Source organism: Gopherus flavomarginatus, chromosome 13, assembly GCF_025201925.1.
Source record: "Gopherus flavomarginatus isolate rGopFla2 chromosome 13, rGopFla2.mat.asm, whole genome shotgun sequence".
Classification (NCBI taxonomy): Eukaryota; Metazoa; Chordata; order Testudines; family Testudinidae; genus Gopherus; species Gopherus flavomarginatus.
Window position 1 is genome coordinate 11,791,054 of NC_066629.1, and position 16,750 is coordinate 11,807,803.

The 16,750-nt window shown below is 53.4% G+C and overlaps 1 protein-coding gene across 2 annotated transcripts in view; it reads right to left on the minus strand.

The window, feature by feature from the left end:
• ROBO3 (roundabout guidance receptor 3) overlaps positions 1-16,750 on the minus strand; it is a 248,986-nt gene that overhangs the window by 146,003 nt on the left and 86,233 nt on the right. The window contains exon 1 of one of the 2 annotated variants that reach the window (XM_050921539.1): positions 7,902-8,018. The exons of the other annotated variant lie outside the window; for it this stretch is intronic. Coding sequence (XP_050777496.1) covers positions 7,902-7,995 — 94 coding nt within the window. The 5' untranslated portion in view covers positions 7,996-8,018. Of the gene's footprint in view, positions 1-7,901; positions 8,019-16,750 lie in introns of those variants that run through there. 2 annotated transcript variants of the gene reach the window in all.

Genomic DNA, 16,750 nt, shown 5'->3' on the forward strand with positions numbered 1-16,750 from the left:
GGGCGCCACTCACAGTTGTTTTGGGACTGATGTGACACAGTGTGGACAGACTGGGTGATTTATCATAGAATATCCAGGTTGGAAGGGACCTCAGGAGGTCATCCAGTCCCACCCCCTGCTCAAAGCAGGACCAATCCCCAGACAGATTTTTGCCCCCGTTCCCTCAATGGCCTCCTCAAGGATTGAACTCACAACCCTGGGTTTATGACCAATTCAATTTATTTCTAACATGGCCCCTGCACCTTTGCTGTCAGCCACGCAAGGAGCAGAGCAAACTCTTAGCATGAGAAGAAGGCAAATCACGCTGCTGAGGGGCTCTGGGCCGTACTCCCTGGAGAACACAGATAAGGCCACATTCAATAGGAGGGCTGGGTTATCCCCTCCACAGTTTTTACACCACAGGAATCCCCTCCTCCCAACTCCCTTCAGAAGGGAAGTTGGCGGTTTAGAAAGTAGCGTAAGGGTGGGGCCCAATCCTGAACTGTGGGAGCACGTGCACACGCCAGGCAGCACAAACTGCCATCGCTAGTTGCTAGGAGCCAGTGAGTCCACTCCAGGGCCACGTCCGCAGCCCTGCCCTGAATGTTATGTCCCTTCTCTGCTCTGTCTAGTGGTGTCCCTCAGACCAGAGCCACGCCTGGACCTGGTTACAGCTCCAGGTCACCCAGCATCTCTGGCCAAAGGAACAGACCCTTTATTTTAAAAGCACTTTCCTAGCCCTGCCCCAGGAAGGGGAGGAGTGTTCTTGGGGGAAGGGAGCTGCCCATTCCCAGCTGTGGGTGCCAGGGATGGGTACAACTGAATTGGTGCCCAGAACCACAGTCCAACTGAGAGCGTTAGCCAGGGCAAGTGGGGCTCAACATGAGCTGAGTGGCACAGGGTGCTGGGGCACTGTCAATGACAGGCACAGGCGAGGCCCAAGGCAGTGCCTCCATGAGGGAGCTCTACAGGAGTCCCGCTGCGGTGATGGGGGCAGCGAGAGCCCTAGTGCAGACAAGGTTCTGGCAGCTCCCAGCCTCTAGAACCGAGGAGAAGGTTTAATGGACTCTGTGGTGGGACACCACATCCACAGGGGGGAAAGCTGTCCTCTGCAATGCTTCAGCTCAGACACAGCCTAGATACCTGCTCTGCCCGACCCTCCTCAGGTCCCCCTTCAGGACACTGCAGAAATATTCCCTTGGGTCTGTGGGAATGCCCCAAACCCCTCAGCCTGTGCTCTCAGGCCAGGCTCAGTAACCCACCAAAGTGCTGTACTGAATCTCTTGCTGGGCTGATTCACACCAGCTGCGGCTGGACTGGGGCAGGACAGTAGTTGTGGCTGAGAGAGAGAGTTTTGATAGTGTCAAGTGTTAGAGAACCATTGCTCTGCTCAGACCCAGCTGCTCTCCAGCTGTGCTGCTTGCTGGAGCCACTGGCAGCATGGCGGGTGTGGGTTCGCCCGAAGTGGGGCTCTAGACAATAACTGTGGGGACACCATGCTGGCCCCACCAGGAGCAGCAGTGTGTGCATGTGTGTGGTGGGCGGGGGGCACCTCCCACAGAAGCAAGGGCAGCTGCACAGAGCCTACTTATTCTCCAAGAGCGGCAGCAGACGCCTCCTCCCCTGCACAGAGAGGCAGGAGGTGTTCCTCCCAGCTATTGGGAGGGCTCTTTTGGGAGGGGCTGCACCCTTCCCCTCCTGCCACACCAGGGTTTGCCCTGACTAGGAGAAGCGGTTGAGTTATCTAAACCCAGCTTACAGTCACCCACTTTCCCTAGTGAAGACAGGACCGGGGAGTCCTCTGCTGGGAGTTGGCTGGGCCATCAGGGGTTCAGGGCTCGGAGCTAGCACCCCCAGAGAGTAATGAGGCAGGTCACACCACGTCATGCATCTGACGAAGTGGGTAGTCACCCACGAAAGCTCATGCTCCAATACATCTGTTAGTCTATAAGGTTACAACTCAGAGTTATCCTCACAGGCTTCACGGACAAACCGCCTCGGTAACACAGGGCTCCTTCTCAAGCCTTTCTTCACAGCCCAGAAGGCTGGAAACTTTGTATTTAAGCAGCGACTCCACTGGGATCCCGATTCCAGGAGTGGGGGCCCGAGGCCCTAGCCGGTCCCACCTGCCCCCAGGAGCCGAGAGCCATGCTGAGCTCTTTGCCACCCACGCAGCCACCACAGGTCACTGCGACACCCCATTACTGCCCAGCCGCAGAGAGTGCCGCAAACCAGCCCCAGCTCCATCCCAGAGTACAGGGCCTGGCAGTCTGAAATCTCTCCAAAGCCTCCACACCCCCGGCAACATAGCTGGCTCCTATGGATTCAGTACATCCACATCCCAGCGTGCAGCGGGGCTGAGCACTATGGGTGATGCACGGGAGTCCCAGCATGCAGCAGCACAGACACAGCTCCACGTGGACTTGCCCAAAGGGGACTGACACAAAGAGTGCTGCTGTGTGGGCTGCACTGACCGGTGCGATGAGGCACAAAAGAGCCAGCCATTCATGCAATCAGCTTCCTCACTGAGCACAACCCATGTGTGTCCCCATCCGACAAGCCTGAGCCCAGCGAAAAGCAGTTGTCCTGAGCAGTGCGTATTTCTTCCTTCTGGAGTGACATCAAAGCCACTGTTTGGCTCCTGCTGTCACATGAGCAGTCTCCCATAGCTGGTGCTTCTTACCAGCTTTTCTTCTTGAAGAGTCACAAGGCACATTACAAATGACTCTCATACACTTAGGGATTGGACGTCAACACTCTAGAAATCAGGGTTCAGCCTCTAAAAGATTTTAAATTAATTAAGGGTGACATTAAAAAAAGACCAGACAACTTGCAGCCTCTGCCAGGACCGGCTCCAGGCCCCAGCATGCCAAGCGCGTGCTTGGGACAGCATGCCGCGGGGGGCGCTCTGCCGGTTGCCGGGAGGGTGGCAGGCGGCTCCGGTGGACCTCCCGCAGGCGTGCCTGCAGAGGGTCCGCCAGTCCCGCGGCTCCGGTGGAGCATCCGCAGCCACGTCTGCGTGCCGCCGTGCTTGGGGTGGCGAAATGGCTAGAGCCGGCCCTGGCCTTTGCTGACTGTCATTTTTCTTGTTTGGTACCAATCAATCCCCCGACAGAGCCTGGACTTCTGCTGTCAGAGCAGAGGAGAACGAGCGCAGAGTGTGAGCACTATCCAGAAAAAAAGGGTGCCAAGAATATAGGTGACTAGGTCTCAGCTTCTGCTGCCTTGGGCACCACCCCAATAAACCACATACAGGCGGATCTTTCTGTCTCCCGGCCAGCAGCCATCCTGGAGTGCCTCCGTCAGCCTTGGAAAGTGACCCAAAAGGTTTGGAGCGTGATTAAAGAAAAATTCAGGGCTGTCACATCATTCCTCCCCGTCATCTCACCAAAGTTAATCTGCCACCATTGTAAACTGCAAAGCCAGGCCAACCCAGCACCGCTGAGCTGGAAAACATCCAAATACACCCCAGGTTTCTCTCTGGATCTTCCAAACGGGATGGGAGTGTGTGTGTGTGGATCTTTGTAGATTTGAAGTGAAAGAATCAGGGGGTTTCTATTATTGCTTTATACAAGCAACACCTCAGTTGTTATTCACAGACCACATCGATCCATGGAGTAATTGTTGATGGTCCCTGGGAAGCTGGCTGGTAACATGGTCCTGGCTCCTTGGCCCTAGCTGCTTCTACAGCTATCCAAGCTTTTCACTGCAATTAAAAGGCCTATGAAAGCAACTGAAAGCACGGATGAGCCAGCCCTGCTGCCCTTAGCATGGGCTTCTGCTGCAGATTAAAGGAGAAGAAATAAAGAGCAAAAAGAACGTTTTCACTCCAAAAAGGACAAAACACTCAGCGCTTTAAAGTCATCACAAGACATAATCGCTTTCCTGATATGACCTTCCCCATAAGCGATTGATCTAGGTGACAAAGGGCTGATATGGGAGAGGTGTGGGGAGCTCTCTTAAGATGTGGTCTTTGCTATGGTGAAAGCCTTGCTCCGTGCCGAGCCCAGGACTCGGAGACCCTGTGCTCCTGGTGTGGGGAGTAGTCTGATTTAGACATAAGACAGACATCAAAATGATGTGCTCTTAGCTAGGCCATGCCATAAGAGTAGCAGCATTAACCTTGGCATCCCAGCCAAATCTGCCTCCTTAAATTTCCCCTGGCTACAGGATTCTCCTTCATTTCCTGTTCTAGTTTAAAGAGGATTGTAACTACCCAAGTTAGAATTTGGCCAGGGTGCTTCGGGCTTGTCTACATGACAAGTCAGGTGTGTGAATCTACAGCACATCAGCTTGCTGTGCAGTAATGTCCTGTGTGGACACTACTCCAGTGTGGGGAAAGTCCCGGAGCATGGCTTGGCGACTCGAAAGCACAGCAGATGGCTGCATTTCTGAGGGAGTGAAGAGAGTCCTATGTAGTCTGCAAAGCAACCTGGGACCTTAGAATGACTGAGTTTCATTAACACAGCACCTGTCTTACCAGAAAGGGATAGCTCAGTGGTTTGAGCACTAGCCTACTAAACCCAGAGTTATGAGTTCAATCCTTGAACGGGCCATTTACGGATCTAGGGCAAAAATCTGTCTGGGGATTGGCCCTACTTTTAAGCAGGGGGTTGGACTAGATGAGGTCCCTTCCAACCCTGATATTCAATGGAATAAGCACATAATGAACTAACCCAGCACCAACTGTATCTACTCTCTTTCCCTGGTATGGCACGTGGCCTCACCCAAACCTACCAGCATCCAACAGAAGTCACTGTCTTGAACCAATAGCTGCAACATTCAGGGCTATCCCAATCCCAAAGTACTGATATTTACAAATGACAAGAAACCAGCTCTTCCTAGGAGGGGTGTGCTGGGCAGGACAGCAAGAGTTAGTGCCCATAAGGCCAGATTTTCAGAGTCCTGCACCTAATGCAATGAGCTCCTCTGAAGAATCTGGCCCCAATAGTTCCCTGCTAGAAAGCTCAAGATCAGATCCTGGAGGTGTTTAGGAGCAGAAGTTTGATCATCTCATCCTAGACTTCTATAATCTACATCCCAAAACTATTGTATAATCCAGCCCAACTAGCCCATGGCAAGAGTTGTCTACGTCTAGATCAACAGGGGGTGCTACGGGTCAGGACTGAGGTGCACTGGCAATGCATAATGGGATCTGCACATCACTTGCCTACACAAATTACTTTACTTGGGGCAGAGCTTGCAGGCTGCACTTTCATCAGCACCAGATTCCCTTCGGGTCTTTTTGAAGACATCAATAAATTAATACAACGAGCTGCAAGGACAATCAAACCCAGAGATGTAACGCAGTGAATAACCTCGGAGGCCAAGGGATGGACTGTGATTTCAAAAGGAGACTGGTTTGGCAAGAAAAGATTATTGAGAACTGGCAGCATTTACAATGAAAGACACTCTTGTGTCTTGATGCTCACAAACAACCTCTCTGCATGATTTTTGTTGTTGTGAGAGCCCCATCTTCCCCTATATCTTATCTAAAAAAACATGCAAAGCCTCTTGCAAACAATACAGCAGCCTAGAAGTTGCAGAGGAAGATGTACCAATTCCATCACATTAAGATTGTGACTTTATAAACATGCATGCTAGCTCGTTCTAACAGGTTTGCCTACAGATGCTGCGTTGGTCATTGTACTGTCTATTTGGATCGCTTCCCGCACGCAAACATTAATGAATTACTGCAAACTCCTGAATGTTTGCTCACATACATACAGCTGTACCAGAGAATCACTGCTTGTCCTCTGAATGCCAGTGCTGCGAGAGAGAATCCATCAGCTCTTTTTGATAGAGAGAGAGTTATCCTTCAAGATTAACAGTGCTCCTCTCGGGCTCATCATACACAGAACAGAAGCGCTGATACTAGTGAGAGCAACATCTGGAGCGTAGACTAACTCAGTGCTGAAATCATTTTAATTGTTGAGGGTCTTGGGGGGAGTGAGGGATGGGGAGGATGGTGGCAGAGGAATCCTGCTCAGACAACATGTCACTCAATGTCACCATCCCCCCAGATCCCCTCCCCCTTGCATGTTCCTCTATTTATGGTAAAGGACTGGCCCTGGTTGGAATAACGACCTGGTTTCCAGCTTTGTTTCAAGCACTACATTTCAGACTCGCTTCTGATGCTGGTGGAGCACTTGCTCCAGGAAATGACAGGGTTGGAGCTAGGGCTGGCCAGAAAACAATAATTATGTTTTGCAAAAAATGTTGAGGTTTCAGCATTTGTTTTCCTTCTTCGTTGGAACAAAAAACAGGCCATGTCAGAGCAGGGAGCTGAATGTGTATTTCTCCCCTTCCCCCGACTCAGTATAAATAATGAAATATTCATTGAGCCAGAGAGACAGACTCTAGCCCAATGGTCAGGACACTCAGCTCAGCAGTAGGAGACTCAGGATTAAGTCCCTGCTCTGAACTGGGCAAACTCAGCTCAGGCGAGTGTCACAACGGCTGGACTATTCTGGGGTGCGGGTCTGTCTACCTATCTGTCCGAAACTCCATCCTGGACCTGAGAAAGCTTTGGCAAAAACCCAGAGGCTCCCAGGAAAAGTTTTTGTTTTGACTAATTGGGCTTTTCTGGCTGATGAGCTCTAGGAGGCACTGATCTTGCTACTTCCTCTAGTGGGTGGATTCAGTCACTTTTGCTCTCAGTATCATCTCTTTGAAAAGGAGACACGCTCCCTTTGAGGGAATCGCAGAGACAGTATAAAGAGGTTCTCCTGGCTCCTGAGTTCACACATCCCCCTAGAAATGCTGCAGAGCCCCGCTGCTGCTGCCACTCAAACTGCAGTGACACTGTTGGCAAGATGCAGCCAGTGGGAGAACTGCTGCACAGCCAGTGTCTTTTCCAGCCTGAGAATTGACAAGGCCAGCACAGCCGCTGTCACTGGAAATAGGTTGGTGAGGATCCAGTGATGGTAAATTCAGTAAAAAAGGCAACAAATCAAGGGCTTGGAGTGGGGACATTTAAATGTCAACGGCTTGGATTTCGGGGGGGATGGGGAGCAGGAGAAAAGAGTTGCCTTGACTCCACCACTCCAGGCCTCCTCCCATGACCCACACCCTACATGAGCCTTTATCACCCCAGGACCCACCCCTAGGGCAGTGCTGGCAGAATGGTGCCCTGTGCTGGCAACTCTCCCTCCTTGCCAGCAGAGAAGCACAGGACTGCCTGGGGGCAGGGCACATTGCCCATTGGCACCGTATCAGCCAAACCCTCCCACCTCTTGGTGATTTTACAGCCAGCAGCCCAAGCGGAGGAAAGGTGCTCAGTACCAATGGCCAAGAGACGGACAGAGCCACAACAGCCAGCTCCCTGGGGCAGACGGGTGGCCTCGCAGGCAACTCCCCAGGGCAGAAAGGCAGCCTTGCAGGTGGGACTTGGGGGGAGCTGGTTCTACTGCCACTGACACACAGCGTAACCTGAGACAAGTCACTTCATTGCCCCGTGACTCAGTTTCCCCACCCGCGCAAGGTGAGCATTGACAGGCTGCGCACAGGGCCCCACCCAGCCTGGCCCAGGCTCAGCGAAGACGGTGATGGGCGCCAGGCAAGACCCAGGTTCGGTCCGCAGGGAACAGAGCAGCTGCACGGGGCTGCCAGACAAGCCCAGCGCCCGCTGTTCCTTGTACCCACTCAGCTAACACCGGAGGCGGGGAGGTCCCACTCGCTGCAGCCGCTGCCCGGAGCAGAGGGACTAGGCTGGCGGCCGCTCTCGGCTTCCCCCGAGCCCGCAGACCGGAGGCGCAGCCGGGGCGATCGCCTACACCATCCTGGCTCAGGGCACCTTTGGATGCGGCGTTCAGGGCGCGGGAGAGGTGCCCAGCCGGGCCGGGGAGCTGCACCCGGCGGGCCGGGGGCTCCGGGCCCCTCCCCAGACCCAGGGCGCACGAGCTGCTCCGGCGGGGTCTTACCGAAAGTTGGTCCCACCAGGGCCGGCACCAGACACAGGAGGCTCCGCAGCAAGAGCAGCCGCCGCCGCATGGCCTCGTCCTTCCAGGGCCACATCCCGAGGGGCAGGGCGAGCCGAGCCGAGCTGAGCCGAGCCGAGCCGGGAAATCCTCAGCCCCGTTGATCCGGGCGGGGCGCAGACAGCGCCGGGAGCCGGGCGGAAAGGAGGGCGCACAGGAGACCCAGCAGAGGGGCGCGCGTGGGGGGGCGAGGCGCACTGGGGTGGGGGAAGGACCTGGAGCCCGGGGGCTGCCGATCGGTCCCGGGGGTCGGGCAGGAGGGGGCGGTGCGCACTGGGGGGGACTCGGGAGGGAGGGGGCGGCGCGCACTGGAGGGGGGGGACTCCGGGGTGGGGGCAGGGGATTAATTCATTCTTTCGCTGCCAGCCCCCTTCCCGCCCCAGGATCCGCTGCTCCCGGGGGCTCCCGGCGATAATCCACCGCAGAGGCGCAGCCGCTGCCCCCCGGCTCAGCCCGCGCCCGGGCGGCTGCAGCGCCGGGAACTTGCCTCAACTCGGCTGCCCCGGCCCATTGTCAGGCTGAGCCCTCCCCCGCCGCCTTAAAGAGACACCGACCTGCCGGGCAGGAGCGGCGCGCTGGGAGGGGCGGGGGCTCTGCCTGCAGGGCCGGGGCGGGGGGGGGGTCTGTTCTCCTTGCCGCAGGGCCACGCACCAACCCCGGAGCCTGCCCGAGCCCAGCGAGGCGCCGGCTCCGGGGTGTGTGTGAACAGCCCCCCATCTCCACCCTCCAGCGCGCAGGGGAAGGCAGGAGCCCCGGGAGCCGGGCAGGGGGCATGAGCAGCAAGGTAGAGGCAGTTCTGCCTCTGGGCCCCCTGGGGCTGGGGTATCCCACACACCCCGGGGGTGCACTAAGGGCTTGGCGCCCCGGGCACGCTTGGAGACCGCGCCTGCTTTGCGCACGAGGCGAGGAGCCTCCCGGGCACACGGGCATTTGCATCTCAATGAGCGAGGCCAGGCGGCAGCCCGGGTTCCCTGTGCACACACGGGAACCCCCTGCCCTGCAGAGCTGCTGCCTCCTCTTTGGCCCAGCCCCATGCCAGGCTGCCCAGCTGATCTCCCCATCCTGCGCCTTAGCCGCAGTCTGTGCCAAGCGAGCCTGGCACCGCGGCGGACAGCAGCTCCAGCCGGGAGGTTCCTGTCCTCGATTAATCCGCTCCGAACCAGCGTGATCACTTTTTAAACGTGTCACCGCAGCTCCTGTGCCCTTTGGCTTTGCCAAGTGATGGATTGGCCTTTGATGCACCCTTCAGTGGCAAGAGGGCAGCGACAGATCGCCCAGCAAGGAGACATACTAATGGCAGGTTCTCACAGCGATAAGGAGAACGTTTTCCCCGCAACTTCTCACCCTAAAATGAAGGGCAAGAGTGATGGAGAGGAAGCGAGGAGCTCTTAATGAAGGGAGGCAAAGATGAAATCTGTTGCAATGCTGCCTGGTTCGACTATAGAGGTGATGGTGACATTCATCAGCACAGGAGAGCAGACAGTTCATTCATTCCTTCTCTGCTGCCAGCCCTGCCTCAGAGATCCTGCTGCAGCAAAGCCGCTGTCTCGGAGGCAGACTGAAAGAGATGGAAATGGAAATGGCCCTTTGTAGTACAACATTCTCCGCAGGTTTTGAGCAAAGAATTAAATATCCAACAATGGGTGAAACTTGCATGGAATGGATGTTCATCCCGGAGCCAAGAAAGTGCTGAAAAGGCACACCTGCTAATACATGAACGGGCACCAGCCTGGCGGGGGTATAGAGAGCTGTGACAGCTTTACACCCTGGCTTGCTATCAGCACTTGAAAATAAACTCACATGCCCCAGCAGTTGGGTGAGTGACATCAGGCCACATCAATGGCCCAAGACCCCCAGTTCTCAGCAGCCCTTGGGAAGGCCCTGGGTGTTTGTGAGGCTCTCAGATACTAGGGGCAGGAGCATGTGGAATGCATACATGGAAGTGAGTGTTACCGTGGGCCCGTTTCCAGCACTATGGAAGGGTCAAGAGCCTGGTTTGATGTTCACACAGGCTGTAGGTGAGCTGACCCTGCAGCATGCACACTCCTATTGGAGAGCGGTGACTGCCCAATATGAATGTTACCTTCTATAGCTATGCAGCACCCTAATCCAAAGGTTCCCCTTCTCCACTGCATCCAAGCGACCCAGTCAGGGCTCCCTGCCCACCCTTGGAGAAAGCTAGGGCTGTGCAGGGTCAGCGCTGGTGTAAACTCCTTTATGTGAGTCAAGGTGGCTTTAGCAGAACCCAGAATCCAGCCCTTGATGTAAGGAGCTCCTGCATTTAGGGACTTGGGAGAGAGGGCTAGCTCAGTGGTTTGTGCCTTGGCCTACTAAACCCAGAGTTGTAAGCTCAATCCTTGAGGGGGCCATTAGGGAACTGGGGTAAAAATCTGTCTGAGGATTGGTCCTGCTTTAAGCAAGAGGTTGGACTAGATGACCTTCTGAGGTCCCATCCAACCCTGATATTCTATGATTCTGCAGTCTGGGTCCTGAACAAGGCAGCAATTAGGGCTTATTTCCCAAACCACCCTTCCCACATGCTCTGGATCCTCATTTTTCCTATTCTCTCTCCATCCTCACTGGTGTGCACTACTCCCAGGTTAGCATCTTCTGCAAGATTAATTCTTGTGCATCCTACTCCCTCTTCCTGATGACCAAGGAAAGCATTAAGCAAGAGCCAGAGCTGTTGTGACCCTGAGGCACCTCTCCTCTGTACGGGAACTCCTAACTCCATACACTGCTTTTGTTTGGAGTCTTTGGGGCAGTTTTCATTGTACACAGCTGTGCTCATACGCAAGCCCTCCTCGGGGGGTTGGTGATTTCACAGACCAGCGCTGTCCGAGTGGCACTGCACAAACATGGAAGAAAACACGTTCCCACTCCAACAAGCTCCCAGTCTGAACCAGTCACAGGAAGTGGCATTCAGACACATTCAACGACACGCAGGCCGAGGTGCGCGCTGGTCTCCTACCTGTCCTGATTCTTTTCTTCTTAATGGGATTTTTTTAATTCCCCCCAATTTTCCCTCCTGAAACCCAACATCCATGTACAGCAGCATTCTGTGAAATAATTCCTTACTGCATTGAGCACCAGTATCGGTGAGTGAGCGGTGGGAACAGTCTTCTGTCCCCTCCCCTTCTCACTGTGAGGAGAAAGGGCAAGGTGGCTTCCTCCTTTTTCTGGGTCAGAACGCTGCCCTCCACGGATCCTAAGAACCTCTTGATTGTGCATGTCGGACTGTATTGGTTGCCCAACTGTTAGCGCAGCTAGTTCCCCAGGAGAACACGTGTCCTGTGGTTCTCCTACTCTGTCAGACCTGGTGCAGATGCTGTCTGTAATTCCTCCTCGGAGCTGAATCCCTTGTATCAATCTCAAAAGCATTTCATTACCATCTGCTGGCTTAGCAGATACTTTGCAAGGAAAGTCTCACTCCTCTGCCTCTGTTTCCATGCCCCTGCTCTCCCTCCACCCAGGTTTCATGCCCATAATGGGTGTTGCAGTCCTTCAGATCCGCTTCTGGCTCTTGTTTGCTTCCCACACTCCTGCCATTTGTGTACATGCGCCTAAGTCCACTGACACACCTGTTCTTATTATTTATTGAACTTGCTGCAGAGTGATGTCATCTTGAGTCTCATCTGGTATGTTGGTATGTTTGGTATGCTGGGTTATCTGATCTAAACATCATCTTTAATGCCCCTTTCCTGTCTGGTTTACAGCCCGCCCAGTTAGCCCTGCAGGCTCTGAGCATAACCCTTCTGCATAAACAGTGACTGTCCACTCCAAACAGCTCCGAATCCAGAGCGCCCACATCTCTGCACCATCGCTACAGCTACTGATTATTCTCCAGTATCAGCCGTCCTTTGGCATATGCCACTCCTGTCTTTACTTCCCCTGCAGCTATTATTGATTGTACTAAAACTCCCTTCATTGGGGGCGGGGAATGAGTTGTTTCCACATGATCTATAATAAGCATGAATTTCCCAGCATCCTCCAAGATAAGCTTCATCCTCCTCCTCCTCCTCATATTTCCTGCTTGGTTCTCCATTATGGAGCCACTGATCAGAATCGTTGACTGTTTCTTCCTGGGGAATTAATAAATTCCCTTGGGACTTTCTCAGCCTGATCCACGCTCATCTTGTCAAGGGAGGGGCCCAACAGCAGGCTTCTAGGCTCCACACACATTTTACTTTGGTTTTTCCAGCTCCTCTTGGTGTACCTCAGTGCCACAGTTCTCCATCCTTCCTCCTTGTGCACATCTAACCCAGCTGAGATCCTACCTGCTAAGCACCTCCATGCTTCCCATAGTCTGTCTCTATTAGTATCTTTCACCTGCCATTCCCTGTGCCAATGGGGGCCGCTGCATTTCTGGGGGCTTTCCCTCTGTGGAGGGCAGGGAATGCTTGGACTGCTGTCTTCCCAGAGGCCTCTACCCGGGGAGGGCAGATTTGACTCATGGCCTGGGAGGCACCAATGGGCCCCACCAAACAACGGGCAGTGCCACTGTATCCTCCTCCACACAGACCTGCTGCTGCCAGAGGTCCTATGCCTGGTTCCACTGCCCAAAGCCAGTCAAAAGCAGCAGTGACTCGAGCCAGATCACTACAAGCAGGTCTGTAAAATCATGAGCTTCCCCAGTCAAGACACACACAGACCCAAATCTCCACTTTGCCAGGGCAGAGCAAGTCCTACCAGGCGTGTTCAGAGAGTCTCAGATTAGCCAGAAGGGACCACTGTGGCCATCTAATCTGCCCTCCTGTAGGACATGGGCCAGAGACCTGCCCTGACTTAATTCGTAGAGTATATGTTAATGCTAAGGCCAGTCAGTCAGGCTACAAGTGATTTTACTTGGCATCGTTGGGTGCTGCAACGTTGTTTGCTTGTGCCCCAGTGGCACTCAGAATGGTAAGGAATTCTTACAGAGGCGTCAAAAATATCCATTTAAAAATGACTCCCAGTCTCACCCTTCAGCCCAGATGCCGGCCTGATCAGCACAGGCAAGGGCTGCTTGTCTAATGCCAGTAGGAAATGACTTCTGGAAACTATGTTTTAATCCCTAACCAACCTCGCCATGTACCTGGCCCTCCCCAGGGGAGACACCCCCGAGCTGGGGCTGCTCCATCTCTAGTTCTGATCAGCCTGCATCACAAGTGCGGCTTCCTCTGCTCGCTGGACCTTGACTGTGTCAAAGCTGTGCTGAGTGGCCGCCCAGTCGGGTGTGTAATTTAATTGTTCAGCAGCCAGAGAACATGTTGGCTGCTTTAATTCGTTTAAAACAGAAACAAAGTAAGGTGTTTGGCTGCCTCCAGGACCCCTTCTGCAGCTTCCTCCTCACTGCTCAGGTCGTGCTAGGTGACCTTCTGCCGGGAATCAATAGCAGCAAGGACCAGGTGCAACAGGATGTCTGTGAGGCGCTTGGCCTGAGCCCCCATCTGGAACCCCATTCACACTGCCACTCTAGGAATTAACTTTGAAGCACCCTGCTGCACTGGGGGAGAGTGCTCCTGGGGCTGAAGAACTCTGGACGCAGCCAGTTTGGTTTGGGAAAAAGAAAGAAACAACCTAACCAGCTGGCTGGGCTCCCCAATGCCCTGACTGCCAGCAGGAGCTCTCCCCCACCTCTCCATCCAATCCCACCTCGGGCAAGCGTCCCCAGGAGCAAAAGGGGATGGGCTCCAGCCTGCTGATACTGGCTCCATCTGGTCTTCTCTGGCCCACAGCTACCCGTGGACAGTTCCCCTCCAGTTTGCTGCAACCACTCCGCTGCTCAGCTCAGCTCCCACTGCCAGGTCCCGTCCGGTTGGCCGATGGAGTCCAAGATGCTTAATTAGAGCGTCGTTTGCCAGAGCCAAACTCAGACTCCACAAGAAATCACCGTTCTTCCTACTTGCCATGTTGGGCCCAGCTTCCAGCTCAGGGTGGCTCAGTTTCCCTCTGAACAAGCACCATGAATTCTCACCCTCGCATACATCTGCAGCTCCACAGCCCGGTTAGTGGGACACAGGGAAATTCCAGACGGTGCCGCTGGGCACTTTATGGGACTCCTCTGAAGTGCAGGCAAATTATACCTGGCAGCAGGTAGGACGCACCCTTCGGTTCTCTCATTTCACCAATAGAAGGTGCCAGAGAGCTTCTGTTCTCACCCCGCTAGCTTACACCTCTACATACGCCCGGCCTGTTCACCCACTCAGACTCTTCCTGGACTCCCACTGCTGCTGGCCTCCGGAGCACAAATTAGCAAGCCAAAAATTCTGTAGTTTAAGACACCACTAATTAAAGGAGAGGCACCCACAGACCTTTTCAGAGGATTCTTTACTTGAGTCATAGTAAAGGGGAACTGTCTCCTAAGAGCCTGAACACATCCTTTTTCTCTCTCTTGCTCTCATCCTTTCCCACTTGACAGACATTGATCTTTTTCCTGCTCTGTTTCTGGAGCACAAGCCAGCGTGTCTCTGCTCCTTTTAGTTCCATAGTCCAGGACTATGACAGAGCCAGTGTTGGACCAGCATCTGTGAGCGTACGCTAGCTAAGCTGCTGCCTCTCTGGCAGCACAGCCCATGATACTATAGGCCCTGACAAAGTGCTGCTTCGGGATTCTTTCTAAGGCCATGTCTACATCTAAAATTTTGCAGCGCTGGTTGTTACAGCTGTATTAGTACAGCTGTATAGGGCCAGCGCTGCAGAGTGGCCACACTTACAGCAACCAGCGCTGCAAGTGGTGTTAGATGTGGCCACACTGCAGCGCTGTTGGGCGGCTTCAAGGGGGGGTTCGGGGAATGCGAGAGCAAACCGGGAAAGGAGACCAGCTTCGCCGCGGTTTGCTCTCGCGTTCCCCGAACCACCCTGCAAACCGCAGGGAAGGAGACCTGCTTGCTCGGGGGTTCGGGGAACGAGAGAGCAAACCGGGAAAGGAGACCAGCTTCGCCGCGGTTTGCTCTCGCGTTCCCGGAACCACCCAGCAAACCTCAGGGAAGGAGACCTGCTTGCTCGGGGTTCGGGGAACGCGAGAGCAAGACGGGGAAGGAGACCAGCTTGATTACCAGAGGCTTCCTCAGGTATGCTGGGATACCTGCTTATTCCACGGAGGTCAAGAAAAGCGCTGGTAAGTGTCTACACTTGATTACCAGCGCTGGATCACCAGCGCTGGATCCTCTACACCCGAGACAAAACGGGAGTACGGCCAGCGCTGCAAACAGGGAGTTGCAGCGCTGGTGGTGCCCTGCAGATGTGTACACCTCCTAAGTTGCAGCGCTGTAACTCCCTCACCAGCGCTGCAACTTTGTGATGTAGACAAGCCCTAAGCTTCTCCAGGAGTGTCATAAACAGATAGCTAAGGGTTAATGTCTCTTTCACCTGAAGCACCTGACCAGAGGACCAATCAGGAAACCGGATTTTTTCAACTTTGGGTGGAGGGAATTGAGTGTCTAAGGTCTTTGTTTTCTGGCTGCCTGCTTGCTCTGAGCTTTGGAGAAGTAGTTCTACTTTCTAGTCTTCTGTTTCTAAGTGTAAGGACAAAGAGATCAGCTAGTAAGTTATATGGTTTCTTTTCTTTGGTATTTGCATGAATATAAGTGCTGGAGTGCTTTGATTTGTATTCTTTTGGAATAAGGCTGTTTATTCAATATTCTTTTAAGTAATTGACCCTGTGTTGTATTATCTAAATACAGAGAGAACATTTGTACTTATTTTTCTTTCTTTTTATATAAAGCTTTCTTTTAAGACCTGTTGGAGTTTTTCTTTACTTCAGGGAAATTGAGTCTGTACTCACCAGGGAATTGGTGGGAGGAAGAAATCAAGGGGAGATTTGTGTGTTGGATCGCTAGCCTGATTTTTGCATTCCCTCTGGGGGGAATAGGAAAGTACTATTTGTTTCCAGGATTGGGAACAGAGAGGGAGATTCACTCTGTTTGGGTTCACAGAGCTTGTGTCTGTGTATCTCTCCAGGAGCACCTGGAGGGGGGAAGGGAAAAAGAATTATTTCCCTTTGTTGTGAGACTCAAGGGATTTGGGTCTTGGGGTCCCCAGGGAAGGTTTTTCAGAGGGACCAGAGTGCCCCAAAACACTCTAATTTTTTGGGTGGTGGCAGCAGGTACCAGGTCCAAGCTGGTAACTAAGCTTGGAGGTTTTCATGCTAACCCCCATATTTTGGACGCTAAGGTCCAGATCTGGGACTAAGGTTATTACATGGTGGCAGTGGGTGGGAGATAGACAGAATCCAGAAGCCAGTAGGAATATTATATTTTTCTTTTCTCTGCTAAGGGCTTTTTAGCAGAGAGAAACAGTTGGTTTTAAAAGGGAACCAGAGAGAATTTTTTTTTTCTGCTCTCTCTCGCAGTTTGTGACTTGCATGTTAAGCGAGAAGCCATTAAGAACCTGTTAAGGGTCTTTTGTCATGCAATAGCCCTCCCATTAGGGGGCAAGTACCGGCACTTATATGCATGCAAATAAAGTGGTTTTTCTGGTTTCCCTTCATTGAACATTAGCTAGAGAGAGAAAAAGAAAAAAGCACTGTTGCTAGGCAGACTCCAGGAGGGAACAGAGCCTGCAGTTCAGAAGATAAACACCGGAGGGCACCCCAACACAAGAAAACAGGAACCATGACTTCTAAGGCAAAAATTGACGCCGAAGAACAAATCAAAGAAGCTGAACACAGGCGACAACTGGAAATAAAACAAAAAGAGATGGAGATGAAAGAAAGAGAAGAACAGATCAAAGAGGCAGCCTACCAAAGAGAACAGGCAGCCTACCAAAGAGAACAGGCAGCCAAAGAGGCAGCCAAGGAGGCAGCACACAAA